This window comes from Pezoporus occidentalis, unplaced genomic scaffold, assembly GCF_034315485.1.
Source record: "Pezoporus occidentalis ecotype Australia unplaced genomic scaffold, CSIRO_AGI_Poc_V1 ctg70, whole genome shotgun sequence".
In the NCBI taxonomy this organism is placed as follows: Eukaryota; Metazoa; Chordata; class Aves; order Psittaciformes; family Psittacidae; genus Pezoporus; species Pezoporus occidentalis.
In genome coordinates, this window is record NW_026916053.1 from 1,180,736 (window position 1) to 1,197,147 (window position 16,412).

General features: G+C 40.3%; 1 protein-coding gene across 8 annotated transcripts in view; it reads right to left on the reverse strand.

Annotated features, from left to right (window-relative positions):
* The window catches only part of EYA2 (EYA transcriptional coactivator and phosphatase 2), a 90,943-nt gene that overhangs the window by 26,621 nt on the left and 47,910 nt on the right, over positions 1–16,412 (reverse strand). For all 8 annotated transcript variants that reach the window (XM_062642356.1, XM_062642352.1, XM_062642354.1 and 5 more), the window contains 4 exons: positions 6,648–6,715; positions 4,583–4,760; positions 2,843–2,970; positions 2,255–2,338 (listed from right to left, as the gene is read on the reverse strand). In XM_062642356.1, the coding sequence (XP_062498340.1) occupies positions 2,255–2,338; positions 2,843–2,970; positions 4,583–4,760; positions 6,648–6,715 (458 nt within the window). The remainder of the gene's footprint in view (positions 1–2,254; positions 2,339–2,842; positions 2,971–4,582; positions 4,761–6,647; positions 6,716–16,412) is intronic.

The following is a 16,412-nucleotide window of genomic DNA, read 5'->3' on the forward strand; positions in this document are numbered from 1 at the left end:
GCAGCTCTACCAATGCAACAGACAGGATGATACTGTTGCATTAATGTTGGTCAGGGGAATAGTGAAGATCTGAACTGACACTTCTGGAGGAAGACATACAGAACCAAGACCTCCATGTGTGAGATTTAATTCAAAGCATGTGCCTGTCCAGTTACAGGCATATGAACGTTTTATAATGAATTATGGACAAAGCCTGAGATTTTTAGTCTTGATACTTAATTTGAAATTAACACTTCCTACATTTCTCAAGTAAGAGATTCTGAAACTCTATCAACCTCTTGCTCACTGCTTCACTTGTACTCAATAGTTCAGCTCAATTAAACATTTTTGAATTGTGTTACTATTTAATGGTTCCCAGGACAGCCTGTCAGAGTGTGCTGTATTTCCCTCTTGGTTTAAGGTCTGTTTCAAAGCCCACCAAAGCCTCCGGTTGTCTTTGGATCAAGCTGTTAGCCTATAATACTTTTATAACACAACCATTTCCCTTATAGGAAAGCCCTGAGGAATTTAATGCTGATGAAACAAATGAAGAACTACCAAAAAAAAAAAATCCTTCTAGAGAAGTTTCTCAAAGAGCCTCTTGTAACTTCATAGAAAAGGTGATTAATTACTTAAAAAAAAAAAAAAAATCCTGTTTGTATCATTCTTTACATTTGTATAAAGGAAATGGTTCTCATGGCTGGCAGAAACAGCTTGTGGAGACTGCTTTTGATAAATCCTTTCTGGCTCCACTCCGTGACCCCACTTCATCCCCACGCCAGCTCCTCTAGGGATGGCAGCTCCTGCCTTTGTGGCAGCACATCAGTGAGCTCGCAGGTACTGCAGTGGCAAGTACACCTCCATGGGTCCATCACACGCTTGGTCCACCATCTCCTGTCCCCATGCAGCAGATCCCAACTGTGTACCCTCTAAACTTGTGCAGGAGGCAGCAGATGAAGGCATCTGCTTCGGAGGTTTTATGCTAGGACAAAGTTAGCCCATTAAGGGAATTCTCCATATGTATACTGCAGCCCCTATCCAATGCAAAGCATGATCACATAGCAGATCTACACGGCATAAGTTTATGTTTCCTGATCCTGCCTAATTCTTTCTGTTTTTTGCAAGCAGAAGGTTTGAGCTTACACAAGTATACCTCCTTCATTACGTCCGGGGAAAAGTAACTGCTTCAATTACCTTGTACAACATGGGTCTGAATAAATCCCTGCTTGGAAACACGTGCTTGGTTTTCAGAGGGTGCTGTTAGAAGTGTTAGCAGCATTCCAAGTGCTGCAGTAGACTTCCACACCACAAACACCATTTTATATTCTTTACAACTGTGCACATCTAACAGCGAACAATAAATCTATCTTACTAATTACACATTCAGCTTGTTATAACAATCGTAAAACAAGTACAGCTGGTAAAGCCATGAAATGATGTCAAATCATATTTCTGCTTTCTAGAGAGATGCTGGGTTATTTTCCAGTCTCCTGATGAAGCTGACTGTTCAAAGCCATGTGTGGAAACAGCTGCCAACTAGGTCATCCACCTTTAATTAGGTAATGATATTGTCTTTTTTTCTACCCATTTAAAAGTGTTTGATATTCTGTAATTCAAAGTGACTTAAGTGTTTATCATAAAAAGCTGCCTTAAGAAGAAATTGAAGCACCTGGTACTAAATCCAAGAGCCAGCATTTTCTCCTTAGCAGCCAAGTTCAGTCTGTTCAGCCACAGTTACCTCAAAAAAAAAAAAAAAAAGGAATTGCCTGCATTTCAAAGGGGGTATCTAAAGAATTGATAGCTAAAGATAGGGTTCCTAAATCCCCTTAAAATTGTGAGCTTCAGTAAAGAAGCAGAGACAGTATTCTTCATGGCAGACTAGACTGACAAACACAAAATCTCTCTTACAAAGTTGTCTGAAATTCATATGGTCTAGTAAAAAATGTGTTACCTCATTCAAATGAGAGTTAATGTTGTCTGGCTGCTAGATAGACTCTTTCTTGCAGAAGACAGACATTGAAAGAACATCCTGATGTCCCACCTAGCAGCAGCTGAACAATACGAGCCTTTGAAAAACAAGGGGCTACTTGCAACATGAAAGGGAGGTAAATTAAATTTTCGCATGTTAGAAGGAAATACCACAGGACATATTTATACAAATATGTCTGAATAAAATCAGCAGCATCTGCTTGCAAAGCTGTCTCATTAGCTGCCCCCACAGTTCCCGACACATGTTGGCTGGACAAGCAGTAATGCTAAAAGAATTAAATTTTACCTTCCCATATCTGGATGCAAAGGTTCCCGTGAGTAAGGAGTGAAAAATAATTATCGTCTCATCCAAATCCCACACAAACACACGCTGTGATGACAGATGGGGTGGAAAAAAGAAATATAGTTACATATTAAGCAACTGCAAGAATTCGTTCAGTCAGGAAATATGTCCTGTTGGAATAGAGCTTTTTAAGATCACAAACTTATTTGGAGCACTGACTGTAGATGCTTTGTGAAAGCAGGCAAAATGAAACATGGGGAATTTTGGAACTCTGTGTGTGCTGGTCATCCTGAGCATCTGCTCTGCTAACAACTATTGAAATCCCCTGTTGCACATCAAGTCAGGGGAACAAATCAGCAGACTTCTAAAAAGCCTAGAGGAAAAATCAAAGAACATCTGAAGAATAGCTTGAGATCCTGATAATATAGACACTGAAGAATTATTTTGACTTCCGATGTATGTAGGCTCCAGTTGTATTACTCATTTTATTCTGGCTCTCACTACTCACTAGTCTGATGGTGGGATTTGCTAATAGATGCGACTGATTATTTTTGCTGGCTTTACTAAGGGAATGTAAATTAAAGTTATTACCTCAATCTCACTGTCAGCAGTAGGGGAAGGATCGTTGCTTCTTTTTGACCGGGCTCGTACCTTGCCATCCGACCCTCTGTGATGTCTGTCTGTTTCTACATCTTTTGCTGGTGTTGTTGAATATTCCCCTATTATAAGAAAAAAAAAAAATATCCATTGTAAACTTAAATTCTGCACTGTATCATTATAATTAGAGCATGAAAACTCTTAATGGAGACCACCAGAAGCATTCTGAAAACACCAGAAAATCTTACTCATTTCACGTCAACAGCTGACATTTTTAGAGAAGTAACTTTTAACTCGTAAGATTTGCTAAAACAATTTCAAAAGTCACCAAGACTGTATGAATAAAATTTTAAAATGGATGTGTCACTTCAAAAACCTTATCACATTTTTCATTGAAAAAAAATACCTTTTTGAATTTTACTCCCCCCCCGAATTAGAAAGCAATGGAAAAGGACACCAAAACCAACTCAACTTCTAAAAAAAAAATTGGTTTTAATTTTAAATTTGATGAATGTTTATGATTAAAAATACACTTTCAACATGAACTTTTGTTCAAAAATACAGAACTAGTCTCTTTAGACATATTCCGTTTCACAGAGGATAGCACTTGAGAAAAGACAGTCAAAGGTGAACTTCCCTTGTATAAAGTATCTGTTTTGATTGGCTTGAGTTTCACAAACCTGTCCGGATTTCACTTACCTTACATTACAAATCCTTTTCCAACATATTTTTCTTTTCACCTTGCTAAGTTGTGGCCTCTCCAGCTTCCTGGAATAATCATATTCTTCTTCAGAGAAGCTTAGATTGTGCCTAACAAGCCTTTCTGCAATCACCCTTTCTCAAAAAGGCTAAGATAAGATCTAGAACAGAAAATCCTTCAACTGCTTTTAGAGCAATCTGCGATCACTTCTTTTTAAAAAACAATATTAGTTTATTTTTCTTTTAGAGCAACCACAGATGTTCAGATTTGTTTCATAAGTCAGCAGACCTGCAATGGGCGTAGACTGTGATCATCCACAAATTATGTGGTGTTTTATATAAATGTTATTGCATGCCAATGAAAACTTTAGTAGGCAAGTGATATGCGAAGATTGTACTTGAACAGCACATTGAGTATCATAATCTGTCAGTAATTCCATCAACCATTTAAGCTTTGAGAGTTTAAAAATTAAGCACTCAAAGAGAAGCCACAAATTTTGAAACCTTTATGTGTGGAATTCATCTTGAACTTCCAACTCAGACAAACAATTTGTGCTGATTTTTAAAAGGGGGACTTTCTCTTGTACTTATTTATGAAAGCGTTTATTACATGTTGTTCTAAGAGGGGAATATAAACCACAACACAGACAAGGGCTAAAAAAATCATCAGATAATCAGGAAACTCTTTTTTTTTTCTGAGCACTGCTGTTAGCTTTGAATTCTGTGCTACCCTCATTAGCCCTCAGACATGATCTGGGTTCTGTATGTAATAGTTTTATCTTTCTGTACTACCTTTAGAAGAGATCAAATCTCACAAACTCATGAAAATGACAAAAGATGGTTTTACAGAGTGTGGATGTTCTAATCTTTCCAAAACCCTGTGTTGCACCATGTAAGCAGAACTCTTAAATGCTAGGAAATCTGATTTATCCATGTAAAAATATGCATTCTAGTACATTCTAATGACAAGGTTACAGTGTTTATGTCTACAGGTGACTGAGACTGACAAACTGAAAACAGAAGAGATGCACCTACCAGACAGCGATTCTGTGCTCTGACTGGTGATATTGTGGGAAGACTCTTGAAGAGAGTAAGTGGAGGTTGGGATGGCTGAGGGGCTGATGCTGTTCGCAGACACATATGGAGAGTTGTAGGAGGAGCTGTAATACTGTGAGTACTGGCTTTGAGGAAAGCTTGGATATGATGAATATTCCTTTGAGGAAAAAAGAAACATCTGACATCAGCGTATCTGGATTTATTTTATAAATGAGTAAGACACCACAAAGGCAGTGTTATCTATGCATGCAGCAGGAATATTTCCCTAAAGAACCATGTCTCATTAGATTTCTGCTTCTCCCAAATATACTGCTGGCTTATTATGGTCAACTAATCAACAACTAATCTGCTTTTTCTGTAGGATTTTAGTTATCAGTGCTGACACATTTTGTATAAGAGTTCAACAATTTTATGCAAAAGTAAAGTAGGGCAGCTTTTTGGAAAGACCCATGATGGAACACACATGTTCCCTGTAAGTAACAGAACACCTAAGAAATCAGAAGAACAGAATGAATAACTGGGTAAGAGAAGGAGCAAAACTGTCTGCGTTTTCCTATGATCAGCAACATTTCTGGATCAGACATTAGAATAGGTTACAAAAATGAAGAAAAAAAAGTTGCAACTGTTTTGCAGCAGTGTTCACAGTTGAGATTGTCCAACTATCTCAGCAATAACGAAATGCCTGAATGGTCTTTTCTACCTAAAAAAAAATAACTAAAACTACAAGGTGGAAGTGACCTCGGGGAGCTGAGGTATCACAGATCCCTCTGGCTTTATTTTAAGCCTCTCAAACAAACTTTAGTCCATCCTCATATAGATTATTTTTTTTTTTTTTGTGAGAAAAATAGATTAGAAACTCACTGGACAATTAAAACATAAAAAGTTTTACTTGTTTGGTTTTAACTGCGACTCCTGCTCTTGTCCACCTATTTGCTTTTTCAGATAGAGAACTGTATTCGTTCTCTAGGGATTGTCTTTCAGCAAAAGGTTTTTATTTCCTCAAAAATGCTAACTAGTCTCTGGTATTAAATAAAACTAAATAATAAATAGTCTTTAGAAAGACTAAAAGCACTTTCCTCCTTAACAGCTTACATCTTGTCGGTGACATATTTCATTAACTTTCAGTCACCAGGGAGCTCTCAAGAATAAAGACTCAAGTTGTCATAAGAGTGATTAAACTGAAAAAGAAATGAGAGAATTTCATTGTTTTCTCTTAAGGAACATAACAAAACAATGAAAACAGCCCAATTATTTTTCCCCTTTTTAGGTAACCTCCATACTTCAATCACATGCACTTCTATCAGCAGATGCTGATGTTTTTAGCCAAAACTGAAGTAATAAAGATCTTGCCCACTGTTGTCATTAAAAATACAAGTCAACCATCACCTTCCAAAAAAGGAATTGAAATTACTGGCAACCAAAACACATTTTCTGGGACAGTGTACTCATTCGTTTGGTCCAATCAAAACCAGCCATTTGCTACTGAAAAACATCTGTCTTGTGTATATACGCACGCTGTTTATTTATACACACACATTTATCAAGGTATCTGAAGCATGAAGCCCATAGACAGGTGTATTCTCAAAGAAGGAAGCACACAGGCAGCTCAGATGGCTCAATATTCATCAGGGCCTGCCAACACTCTTTCAAATTGTTCATATGTATTACACAGTGCCAAGACAGCAGACAACAGGATCCTGGAAGCAAAGCTCTCTATAGAGGATGGAAAACATAGCTTAAAGTTGTAAGATGGCAGAGGAATGATGAAACTTTTGGCACTGCTACAGCAGCATGGCAGAGATTGCCAGGGCAGCCTCCTCCTGCAAGGACTGAACTCTATGTATAGATACATGTCTTAAAATTAATTAAGATATCTAGAAGTCCTGGACAGGCCAGAGGAGTAGAGCAGAACAGTGTTCAGCAGAATGCAGGGCAATGCCTTCCTTAAATATATGTAAACACCAGAATAATCTTTGTGATCTACCAATATTCCAGGTGTTTAGAATAAGTGCCAAGGTTGCCAATACTAAATGCTGAACAATACCTGGTGCACAGCACTGAATCCTGCAGAATTTGTCAGGCCATTAGCTCCCTGGTAAATCCCTGTAGTGCCTAAGGGAAAGAAAATCATGGTCATAAAACACACCAGCAATCAAAATAACAGGATATATTAATACAAATAACTTCCAACAGGAAGTAAAGTACTGGCTCAGTAGAAGAAAGTATATCACAAATCTTAACAATTGCAGGCTGTAAAGACTTTTGGCTATTACTGGAGTCTGTTAACTGAAAGGCATTCAAAGACAACCATTATATATACTAAACCAAACACAAAACTAGGAAACAAAGCTGAAAAACAAGGATTCAACCCAAATTTAAAATTTATTTAGTTCTTTTTCCAGTAAGTAATGAAAGAGTATTTTTTATCATCTTCTGCAGGAAACTCCGTCAGAGTATGTATAGAACCATGCACACTCTGATTCCAGGTATGTCCTGGAATCTGTCCTTATGTCCTGGTGTTGATAGCCCAAATGTAAGAACAATATTGGTGGGACAGGAAAGAGAAAAACCATTGCTTCATCCTGGAACATCAGGAAGAGAAAGGATGGGCATGTGAGTTTTACATAGTTCAGTTCCAAACAAAGCAGCTTATGTCCAGCCTAGCCTCCTGAGCCGGATGACAGATTAACTAAAAAATTTTATGGGTGGAGAATTAAAGGTTCAGAGAAGATCTACAGGTACAGTCCTCCTTTACTTCCCATCAGGAAAGCGGTAGGAGAGCTGCAAGTTTCCCATCCCCTGGATACTGCACTCCGGCAAGTTCTAGCCTTGATTTAACTTCAGTCTCTGCCACTTTCTATTTCAAAATTTTCCATTTCACATGGGTAGGGAACTTCCTCTGGAGTTCGTGTGGTTTGATGAGAATTTATACCAAAAGTCTTCTTCCAGTGTTTTGCAACAGTGCTTGCTCCAAAGGCTGGCTTGTTCATACGCAGGAGGCAGAAACTGGACTACGTCGTATTCTATCATAATGGAAAGCGACTCCAAAGAGCACTCAGCCCCACTACTTCTGCAGTGAAAGAGGTATGATTTTGGTGCTTCGTGGCCATCTGAGCTTCATTTTGTCACCTCGATGCACCTTAAGAACAAGATCTAATCAGGCACTCAGCTTTTTTTCTCTTATCTGGTTTCTTATATGAATGACTTTGAGCAGTGCTGCTTTAACCATATGACACTCTGCATGTTTTCATGTGGCAACCTTTCTCCCCAAATCCACTTGCTTGTTTTTATTTTAAGACGCCAGCTTAGCTAGGGAATGGACAGCTGAACAAACTCCACTCTGCCAAGTGCAGCTACAAAGCACATGCCCTGGGAAATAAATCTCAAGCCAAAAAGAAATAAGAGGGAGGACTCTGCCCTCCAGAACTAACTGGCTGCCACATGCGGTCTTTAAAAAGAAAAGGGCAGAGAGAGGGAAAAGAGGGCGCAGGTGACTGACAGGCACTTGGGGTCTCCCAAGTCCCCTGCACATGCTGGGCAGGTGGGTTCAGGTGATGTATCATCCTTTGGAGGCAGTTCTGGGTGGATCAGTATACAATCCCTCCTCCTCCCCACAACCCATATGGGGAGCCTGGCCAGAGCAGCATCCCAAAGACAGCCACGCATTCAGCTATTGGCACTTCCCCACCTCCCACCCATGCTAGGCTTTAATTTCTGCAGTTTTTCAAGATGTCATGAGTATGTGGCAGGATGAATATATTCCTGTGGTAACTAAGCACTTCTCACCACTGTGAAGGGAAGTAATAGAGCCCCTGTGCTTACAGGCGAAAACAACTTTCACAGAACACAGAACAGCTCTTTTACACCAGATCTCAAAAGAATACAAGGGGAATTTCTGATCTAACTGTCATTTAAACAATCCATCATCCTTTATTAAAGCTGTCAAGAGGGGGACGAGTTACCTCGAGGGACTCATGCTTTATGTGTAAACTGTGATGAGAACAAGTTTATTGCTGTGTTACCTGCACGATACCATAGCCTCCTGTTTTCCAAACAATCAGAGAGAAGTACAAAAAGGAGAGATCTGCACAACTGAAGTGAACTTAGCCATGAAAAGCAAATGTGTCCATGCACAAACAGGGCAGGAACGTGAGCAGGGAGGAGGGTAGAAACAGAAGGGTTGAGGTGATGGGGAACAACTCATGCTCCATAGCTTCCCACAGTCCACTGTGACTACACCTTAAGTAGTGGATTTTACACTGGTTTTAGAGAATATATTTTTACCATTTTAGCTGGGCTAAACTGAGATCAAACACAACTGCTCCTCATGAGCAGAGAAAGAGGTCAGCTTGTTACAGTTTCTTTGAGCAGTGAGCAGCCTTGTAGAATTCAGCAGTTCAAAACACATATCAGAACCTGCCCCAAATGCTTTTCCTCCCCAAGTTGTTGATAACAAATAAACATTTACTGTGAGGTGGTGAGGTGCTGGTACAGGGTGCCAAGAGAAGCTGTGGCTGCCCCATCCCTAGCAGTATTCAAGGGCAGGTTGGACAGGGCTTGGAGCAGCCTGGTCTAGTGGCAGATGTCCCTGCCTGTGGCAGGGAACTAGATGAGCTTTAAGGTCCCTTCTAACCCAAGCCACCCCATGATTCTATGATTTCCACAATAGGAGTAATTCTGCCTAGTGCAATTTCAGTTTTGCATCAGTAAATCTGACACTTAAACACTATAAAATTATCAACAGACCCTGCATTCTGGCATTATCAATTTAGCCCTGTCCCCATGTAACCATTTTTTTCAAGGGCTTTCCCTGGTCATAGAATAGTCAGGGATGGAAAGGACCTTAAGAGCATCAAGTTCCAGCCCCCCTGCCATGGGCAGGGACACCTCACACTAAACCATGTCACCCAATGGTCTGTCCAACCTGGTCACAGCACTTCCTGTAATATTCAGAGATAGACTGAAATGACATTAGAAAGCACTACTCATGCAGAATGAGACACTCCTAGGAAACCTCTCGGTAAGGAATGTTCATGAATGCCTGGCCCCCTCCCATTTCTGAGTGGATACTGCACACTTCTATAGGATTTTTGCTTTCATATATATTGGCTTTTTCCCCTGACCTCTGAGGACAGCACACTATCTCAAACTACAGCTGATTTTACATTTGCAATACTGTAGATCTGCAAGCAAGTGATTTGTTTCTATCTTGCTAGCTCAACATCAAGTAATTGCATTCAAACTTCTACTTGCAAATCAGAAACAAGCCGAGGATCTCTCCCTTTGGATCTTCTCCATCTGGAATATGGTTCACATCTGTATTCAATCAAACCAGTTGCTAAATGTCACAATGCCTTCATTCACAGGTAGCTTAAAGAACATTTAGCTGGTAATAAAACAATCTGGACTCTAGAGTAGAATAGCTCTTCAGATGTATGGTACTGTAAATGTTCCTGTAAAGTATGTATATCACAAACACACTTGCATGAAAAGATACCGCATAAAAGGCATGCATATGCTACACATATTCAGTGTCATGACTTTTCCTTGATAAGTAGATGTGGCCCTTCCCTGTATGGATGTCCAAGGGCAACACGTATAGAGAAACTCTTTGTGAGCTGATTGATGGTATGTTCCTGTTCTCACAGATGGATTTCATTTGCTATTTTCCCCTCATTCCCTTTTTAATTCAAGTATTTTAAAAATCTATGCCACAGTCAATGATGATTTCAATGCTGCGTGATCTGGACTGTGCTCCTGCAAAAACTTTCATGCCAGCCTTTCCTTCTTCTCAGTTTCTCCCTCTCTTTCAGTCACTGCAACAACAGGCTACATTTCTTCCCCCTCTTCCCAGGTAAGAGCACATTCAAAAACTAAGGAAATACTTACACTTATGTTCAGTATCTTCAGAACCAAGCTCTGGCATTGCTAAAAAAAGGATATTGGTGTCTTAGGGAGTTATGATTACAGTGATGGGATGGGCCTGTGGTATAGTTCAAATCAATATCAGAGGAAGCTTTGGAAACTTTGAAAATCAGGTTTGTGTCCTTGAAGTTCATGCATCTAGGGGCCCCAACGTCAGGGAGGAGTTCTCCAAGTCTCCTGTACTGCTCAAAAGAGAGTAAGTTGCTATATTTGGTTTGAACATCCAGTATTCACCAAAATACTCAACAATCAGAGGAGGAGATAGCCAGGTTTCACACAGGTGAAGAGCAGGGCATTTATCACAGCTCACAATTGCCAGCAGCAATTGTGAGTCCATGACCACTCCAAAGATGGAACACTGGACTGAGATGAGGGCATTCAGGGGGTGGCTACCATGGGCACTTCTGAATAGGCTTGACGTAGAACAGTGAAGCTTAGATCCAAGCGTTTCCTCTAACTTGTAGATGAAACACATTCACAGTGGTTCCAGGGAAGAGTTCTCTCAAAGGATTATTTGATCACTTAGCACTAATAAAATAAATGCCTACAGGGTTCAGCTGAACTGCATGGTATTTTACAAGCTTGCATATAATGGCTTGTGTATTCTTACATTAGCAAGCTGTTTTCCTACAGAAAACAATGTTGACTGTGAGTGATGCAAGGAAAGGCCTTAGTTTAACTCCCAGAAGAGTGTGCATTACTCTACGCTATGAAGAACATCTGGCTGAAGACTTGCGTGTTGTTCAGAAAGGTTCTTTGCAGTGCTTTAGCTCTTTGACAAGCTAATGTTTCCTGCAGTAAATATTGCCTTCTCCAAGCTGCTACTTTTTTAGTGAGAGGTTAAGCACTCATCAAAATTACCTCCCACCAGCTATACTCCAGTGCCTTGTAAGGTTCCAAATCCTACAACATCTGCCTGCATTTACTGGGCAAGAAAACTCATAAAATGTTGCATGGCTGTCAGCTGTGCAGGTATTTCAGGACTATCTGACCTGTGAAAGGAGAAGAAAAACTCAACCCATATGTATTTTGCAGCATATTGCTCAACTGTTTGCCATTAGGCATAATGAACCCTTCCCCAAAACCAGTCTTGCATTTCTGTCTGGAAGGGCTCAGACACTGTAGGGAAGAGCGCACTGTATTAACCTAGGTGAAAAGTATGCTTCTACAATGTTACAGCACTTGACATCAGCAGTGTCTATTAAAAGACACTGCTCCCAGAAACATATGAACACCTTCTGCAGATAATACTCTCAGATATGCAGCGCATTTAACCAGTCATTATGTCCACTGGTCTCCCACTAGTGGGACCCCATTCAGCCCTGCTGGCCTGACCAGGTGTTTGCGGGCAGTGTGATATAAAACACATTTCATGGCACAGTTTTTCTGAGTCCAGGCTGTTCCCCTGCTGCCTGCTTCTGGGAGTACTCAACCGACAGAGCCTCAAAAGGCTTTAATAAGTGATGACCAGAGCAGTTTTAAGGGCCTGGCTTTTACCATCCTTTTGAGCCTGCTCACCTGAGCTGCTCAATCCAGCTCGGCAATGGTGTTGAAGGTGCTGGGATGGTTTATATTTACTCTCAGGATTTGAAACATGGGAAAGCAATTACATTTTACTGTATTTTTGAGAAAGTGTTTCTTTTAACCACTACTACGAAATGATGCTGCAGCTATAGAAAGAAATCACACTGGATTCTCTTCAAAAACCAATCACAAGGAATGTTTTGGACCTGAATGTGAACATCCTTATGACAGCGACATACACTGTCTCCGTGCAATCCCTTGTTGAAAAAACAACCAGCAAACCTAACTTTATTTGGGTGACTCCACAGACATCAAAGATTAAAGGTTCCTTCAGCTGCAGTTTCATCCTGAACACAATCCTCCACTGACAGATCATAAGACATGATAAAGGAAAGCTGGATTTGCCACCTCCTGTGCTCTTTAGTGGCTAGAGGGTTCCAGTTCCCAGGTCAGCATTAAAATCTGAGTAGCCTTGTAACATCGACTATCATGCAATTGGAGATAAAAATATGGCCAGTGAGCACAGCTACGTGTTTAGCAATTACCTTCCCCTTGATCAGGGTGAACTTCTAAATACTCTGATGAGCCCAGACAGAGCAGCCCATCTCTCTATCACAAAAACACATTTGCTCCCCCAACTTCAGGACCATCCACCCTGGTGCCTACTCCTTCCACTAGCATATCCTCTTCCCAAGACCCCCCTTGTTTAACAATAACCAAAGAATGAGTTCTGACTGGAACCTCATAAAAGCAGTAAATGGCAGAAGGTAGAGCAGGGCTTTCCCTTGGGTTGCAGTAGCACTGATCCTTGCAGCATACAGTGCATCACTGTCAACACCTTTGCCTCTCCCCTTGACTTCCTCCTCCTGTAAGACAGCTCATTCTAAAACAAAGTAAATGTAGCATGGTCAGCCCCTGGTGTTTAAAAAAATCTTTGAAAGGGAGACTGCCTGTTATTCTTATGAACCTTGTATTTACACTGTAAAAAGTGAGGTCTGACCCCTCCTGAAGAGAGGCCTTTCCCTGCTGAACTTGCCACAGAGTGGAGCACAGCTTTACTGCCATACTTTTAAAACTGCAACTAATGCAAACCAGCTGTAAAGCAAAAGCTTTAGAAAGAAACTACCCGTTTTCTACTGAGGTTTTAATTTTATGAATCTAAGGCATCTGAGTGACAGTTTGCTGAGGACATGCTCTCGCTGTCCTTTATCTTCTGGGACTTCAAATGGATTCACTATCTGGATGCCAAAGTGTGATCCATACTTCTCAAGTGTAGATTCTCACACGTTCCATCACTAGGTACTTAAAGAATTAAGCTTAAAATCAAACATGCCACTTCCTTTGCAAAATTCACGCATGCAGAGCTAACCATTCATGCCAAATAGATATGTATGGCCTCATATTAACTACGTAACACACAAACTGGCACACAATTGCCATCAAAATTCAGGCATCACTTGGAAGCAGTAATTGTCCAGATTATCTAGATATCAACAAGAACCAAAATGTTTCCAGCCTAAGAAAACATTTCAATTGATTAAATATTCAGATTTTGGTCTTAGACCAAGCGAACAATTCATAAGCAATTAATTCCACAAATATAAGCAATATAATTAGCCCATTTCAAATCAGTGTTGCACCAAATAAATGCTTCTTTCTGTTCATTATTTGACAGCTGATCAGAATGGACTCTACAAAGAAAACAAATGCTCAGCAGTAGCAAAGAATTTCAGTGCGTAGGTCTTTGGCCCCAAATTTCTGTCTGTACTGAACTCAATACTGCTTTGCAATTCCTTGGCAAAGGAAAGTTATCCCAGTTACATAACTAAATTTTCCTTTGTAATGTAAAAAGTATTTTGTGGGTAGATAGATTTGGATATTAAAAAAATATAAATAAAAGCAGTCAAATCTTTCCCTGCCCAACGACAGTATCCACAGTGGTCTTTGGCCACAACTTTAACTGTTGTGCAACTTCATAGTTTCATACCAGCTGTCATTTTAGCAATAATAACTGAAGAACAAGGCATTGTCTAGGAATTAATGACAAGCTGAGAAGAGATGGCCTGATGTGCAATAAAGGGGTAACACATGCTCATGCAACCACAGGAAATGCTCTATAAGCTGGCTGCTCTATTGCTCTCTCTGCATAGCTCATAGTTTTCTATGTTAGCTAACATGCTGGCAGGGTTTTCTCTTTGTATTTTACATAGCTCACTAAATGTTAAGTTTCTTATATTCCAAAGAATTCTCCCTGACCCTCAGCAACTACAGTATCCTTAACTACCAGATTTCAGTCTATTTGAATGTTGCTCTAACAGTACACTATCATATCCGCTGTTACATGGCAATTAAAATCACTAATTCAATCTACCATTGTGATATAGGGTTTTTTTTATGAGCTATGGAACTCACCAATCTCATCTTTTGTATTTATATGTGTGTGTGACATATTGCACTAGATATTTGGCTTGTAAACCCTTCCACATTTTATTTATTCTCATGTTAGGGAAACATGAAAATAGATTTCCCCTTCTGGCTGACAGTAAAATATTTTTTTTTTCTTTACCACTTAATCACCGAAAGAATGTTTTATCCTCATTCTTGCTTTTTAGTGGATTCTGTTCTTGCTCAAGAACCGGGGTACAGTTGATAATTGGAGTTAAAGATGAAAAAGCTAAATGCTACCACATCACACCTGCCTCATCTGTGTTTGTATTGAAAATGAAATGACTTAAGAGAGAGCAGAATTTGTCTTCTGAAGTACCATTTTACTGACAACAGCCATCACAGAGGGGAGGCTACAGCCTGACACATGTATCCTAGCCACAGTTAGCATTGGTACCAAAGAAACACTGGCACTTACTGAAGGAGAACTTTTGTCCTAGAGCCCTGTAAGACTAAGTATTTGTCACTCAAGAGATCATTTATCCCTTGGTGAACAGTGTAACACACATACGATGGGTGCCTATTTGATGGTGGGACCATGTAACTCAGTTATGAGGAGGAATCACACAGGCTACACAACCTGCTCAGGAATCACAGGCTGGCCACTTGCCCACTTGCAAATGACTTCACTATGTTGCTCTGGGAGCTGGTTCTCAATGGAGGCAAACAAGTCCAAAGTTACTCCACTTATATAATTGAGCTATTACCATCTTACAATACTTGCAGAGATTACCTTAAGAAAATCATGTTTTCCTTATACTTTAAAACACAAAACTGAGCAGCACACACTCCTGGAGATACCTTTCCTTGCTGATTCCCTGCATGTCACCCTCTTCAAGATCGCTTTCAGTGTGATGCAAGAAACATTTTGTCCTTGAAGTGAGGGTTAAGAGCTTGACTCTTAAAGTCCCCTGAAATTTGGTTTTATAAAAGTATTATATAAAATATTGCCCTTTTCAGCTGCTTTAGCCCATTACCCAGAGTCCCTGCCTGGATCAGCAATGAGGTGACCTAAAGGACTGATGTGAACTTGGCAAAAGCCTCAATGGCCCTGGAGCTGGGTGGCACAGAGAGCTGCTTGCTTGTATTAGGGAGACAAGAGTGATCACCTTCCCACCCCCAAGTGCTGTGGCGTGGGAAAGCACTGAGCACACATTCCTCGGTAGCACTCAGCACAGGAAGGCTCCTGGCTTCTCACTTAAACCTTTCACTAGCACTCAGCAAGGTAAATAAACCGTACTGTCAGGGAGCTTCAGACTGCTCCTCTCATGAGCAAGAAGGGTGGAAATATTTGTTTACAACAGGAAGACACATTTGCTCCTGCTCCCTTTGCCTTGGAGTAAGCACCTGCCACTTGCAGAAACTTTTTCTCTATTTTCTTTTGCATTAAAGGCTTAGTGACTGGCTGAAATGATCTTCCTGGCATAAAAATCTGAAAAGAAGTTAGATTTCTCCTAATACCACAGCATTGCCCTAGGAAACACTATCTGAAAGCACTTGGGCACATTCATGCTCACACACATATGCATGCAGTTCCTCCCAGCCTGTTTTGGTACAATACACGATTGTGTCACTATTGTTTGCAAGTGTAACATTTTCAAGTGCACAAAATTTGCTCGTCTAAGCCTCTTGACTGGATGAAGGGGCCATCTTAAAAACTGCAGTCCCAACTAAGTCGAGAATTTGCCTTCTTAAACAGCTCAGATTCTTCTAAGCTAACACAAAGCACATGTTCTGGGGAAACAAAAAACAACAGAAACCCAGACGGGATACACCAATCTTTCAAGGCAGCAAAAGAAAATGCCAGCACTTTGTCAATAGTGGTGTTACAGCCAGACTCAAGACAAGTTTAAGGAGCAGAATAGAAGAAAAAAACTGAACAGGACAGGTGAAACTTCTAGGATTCAAGGTGATT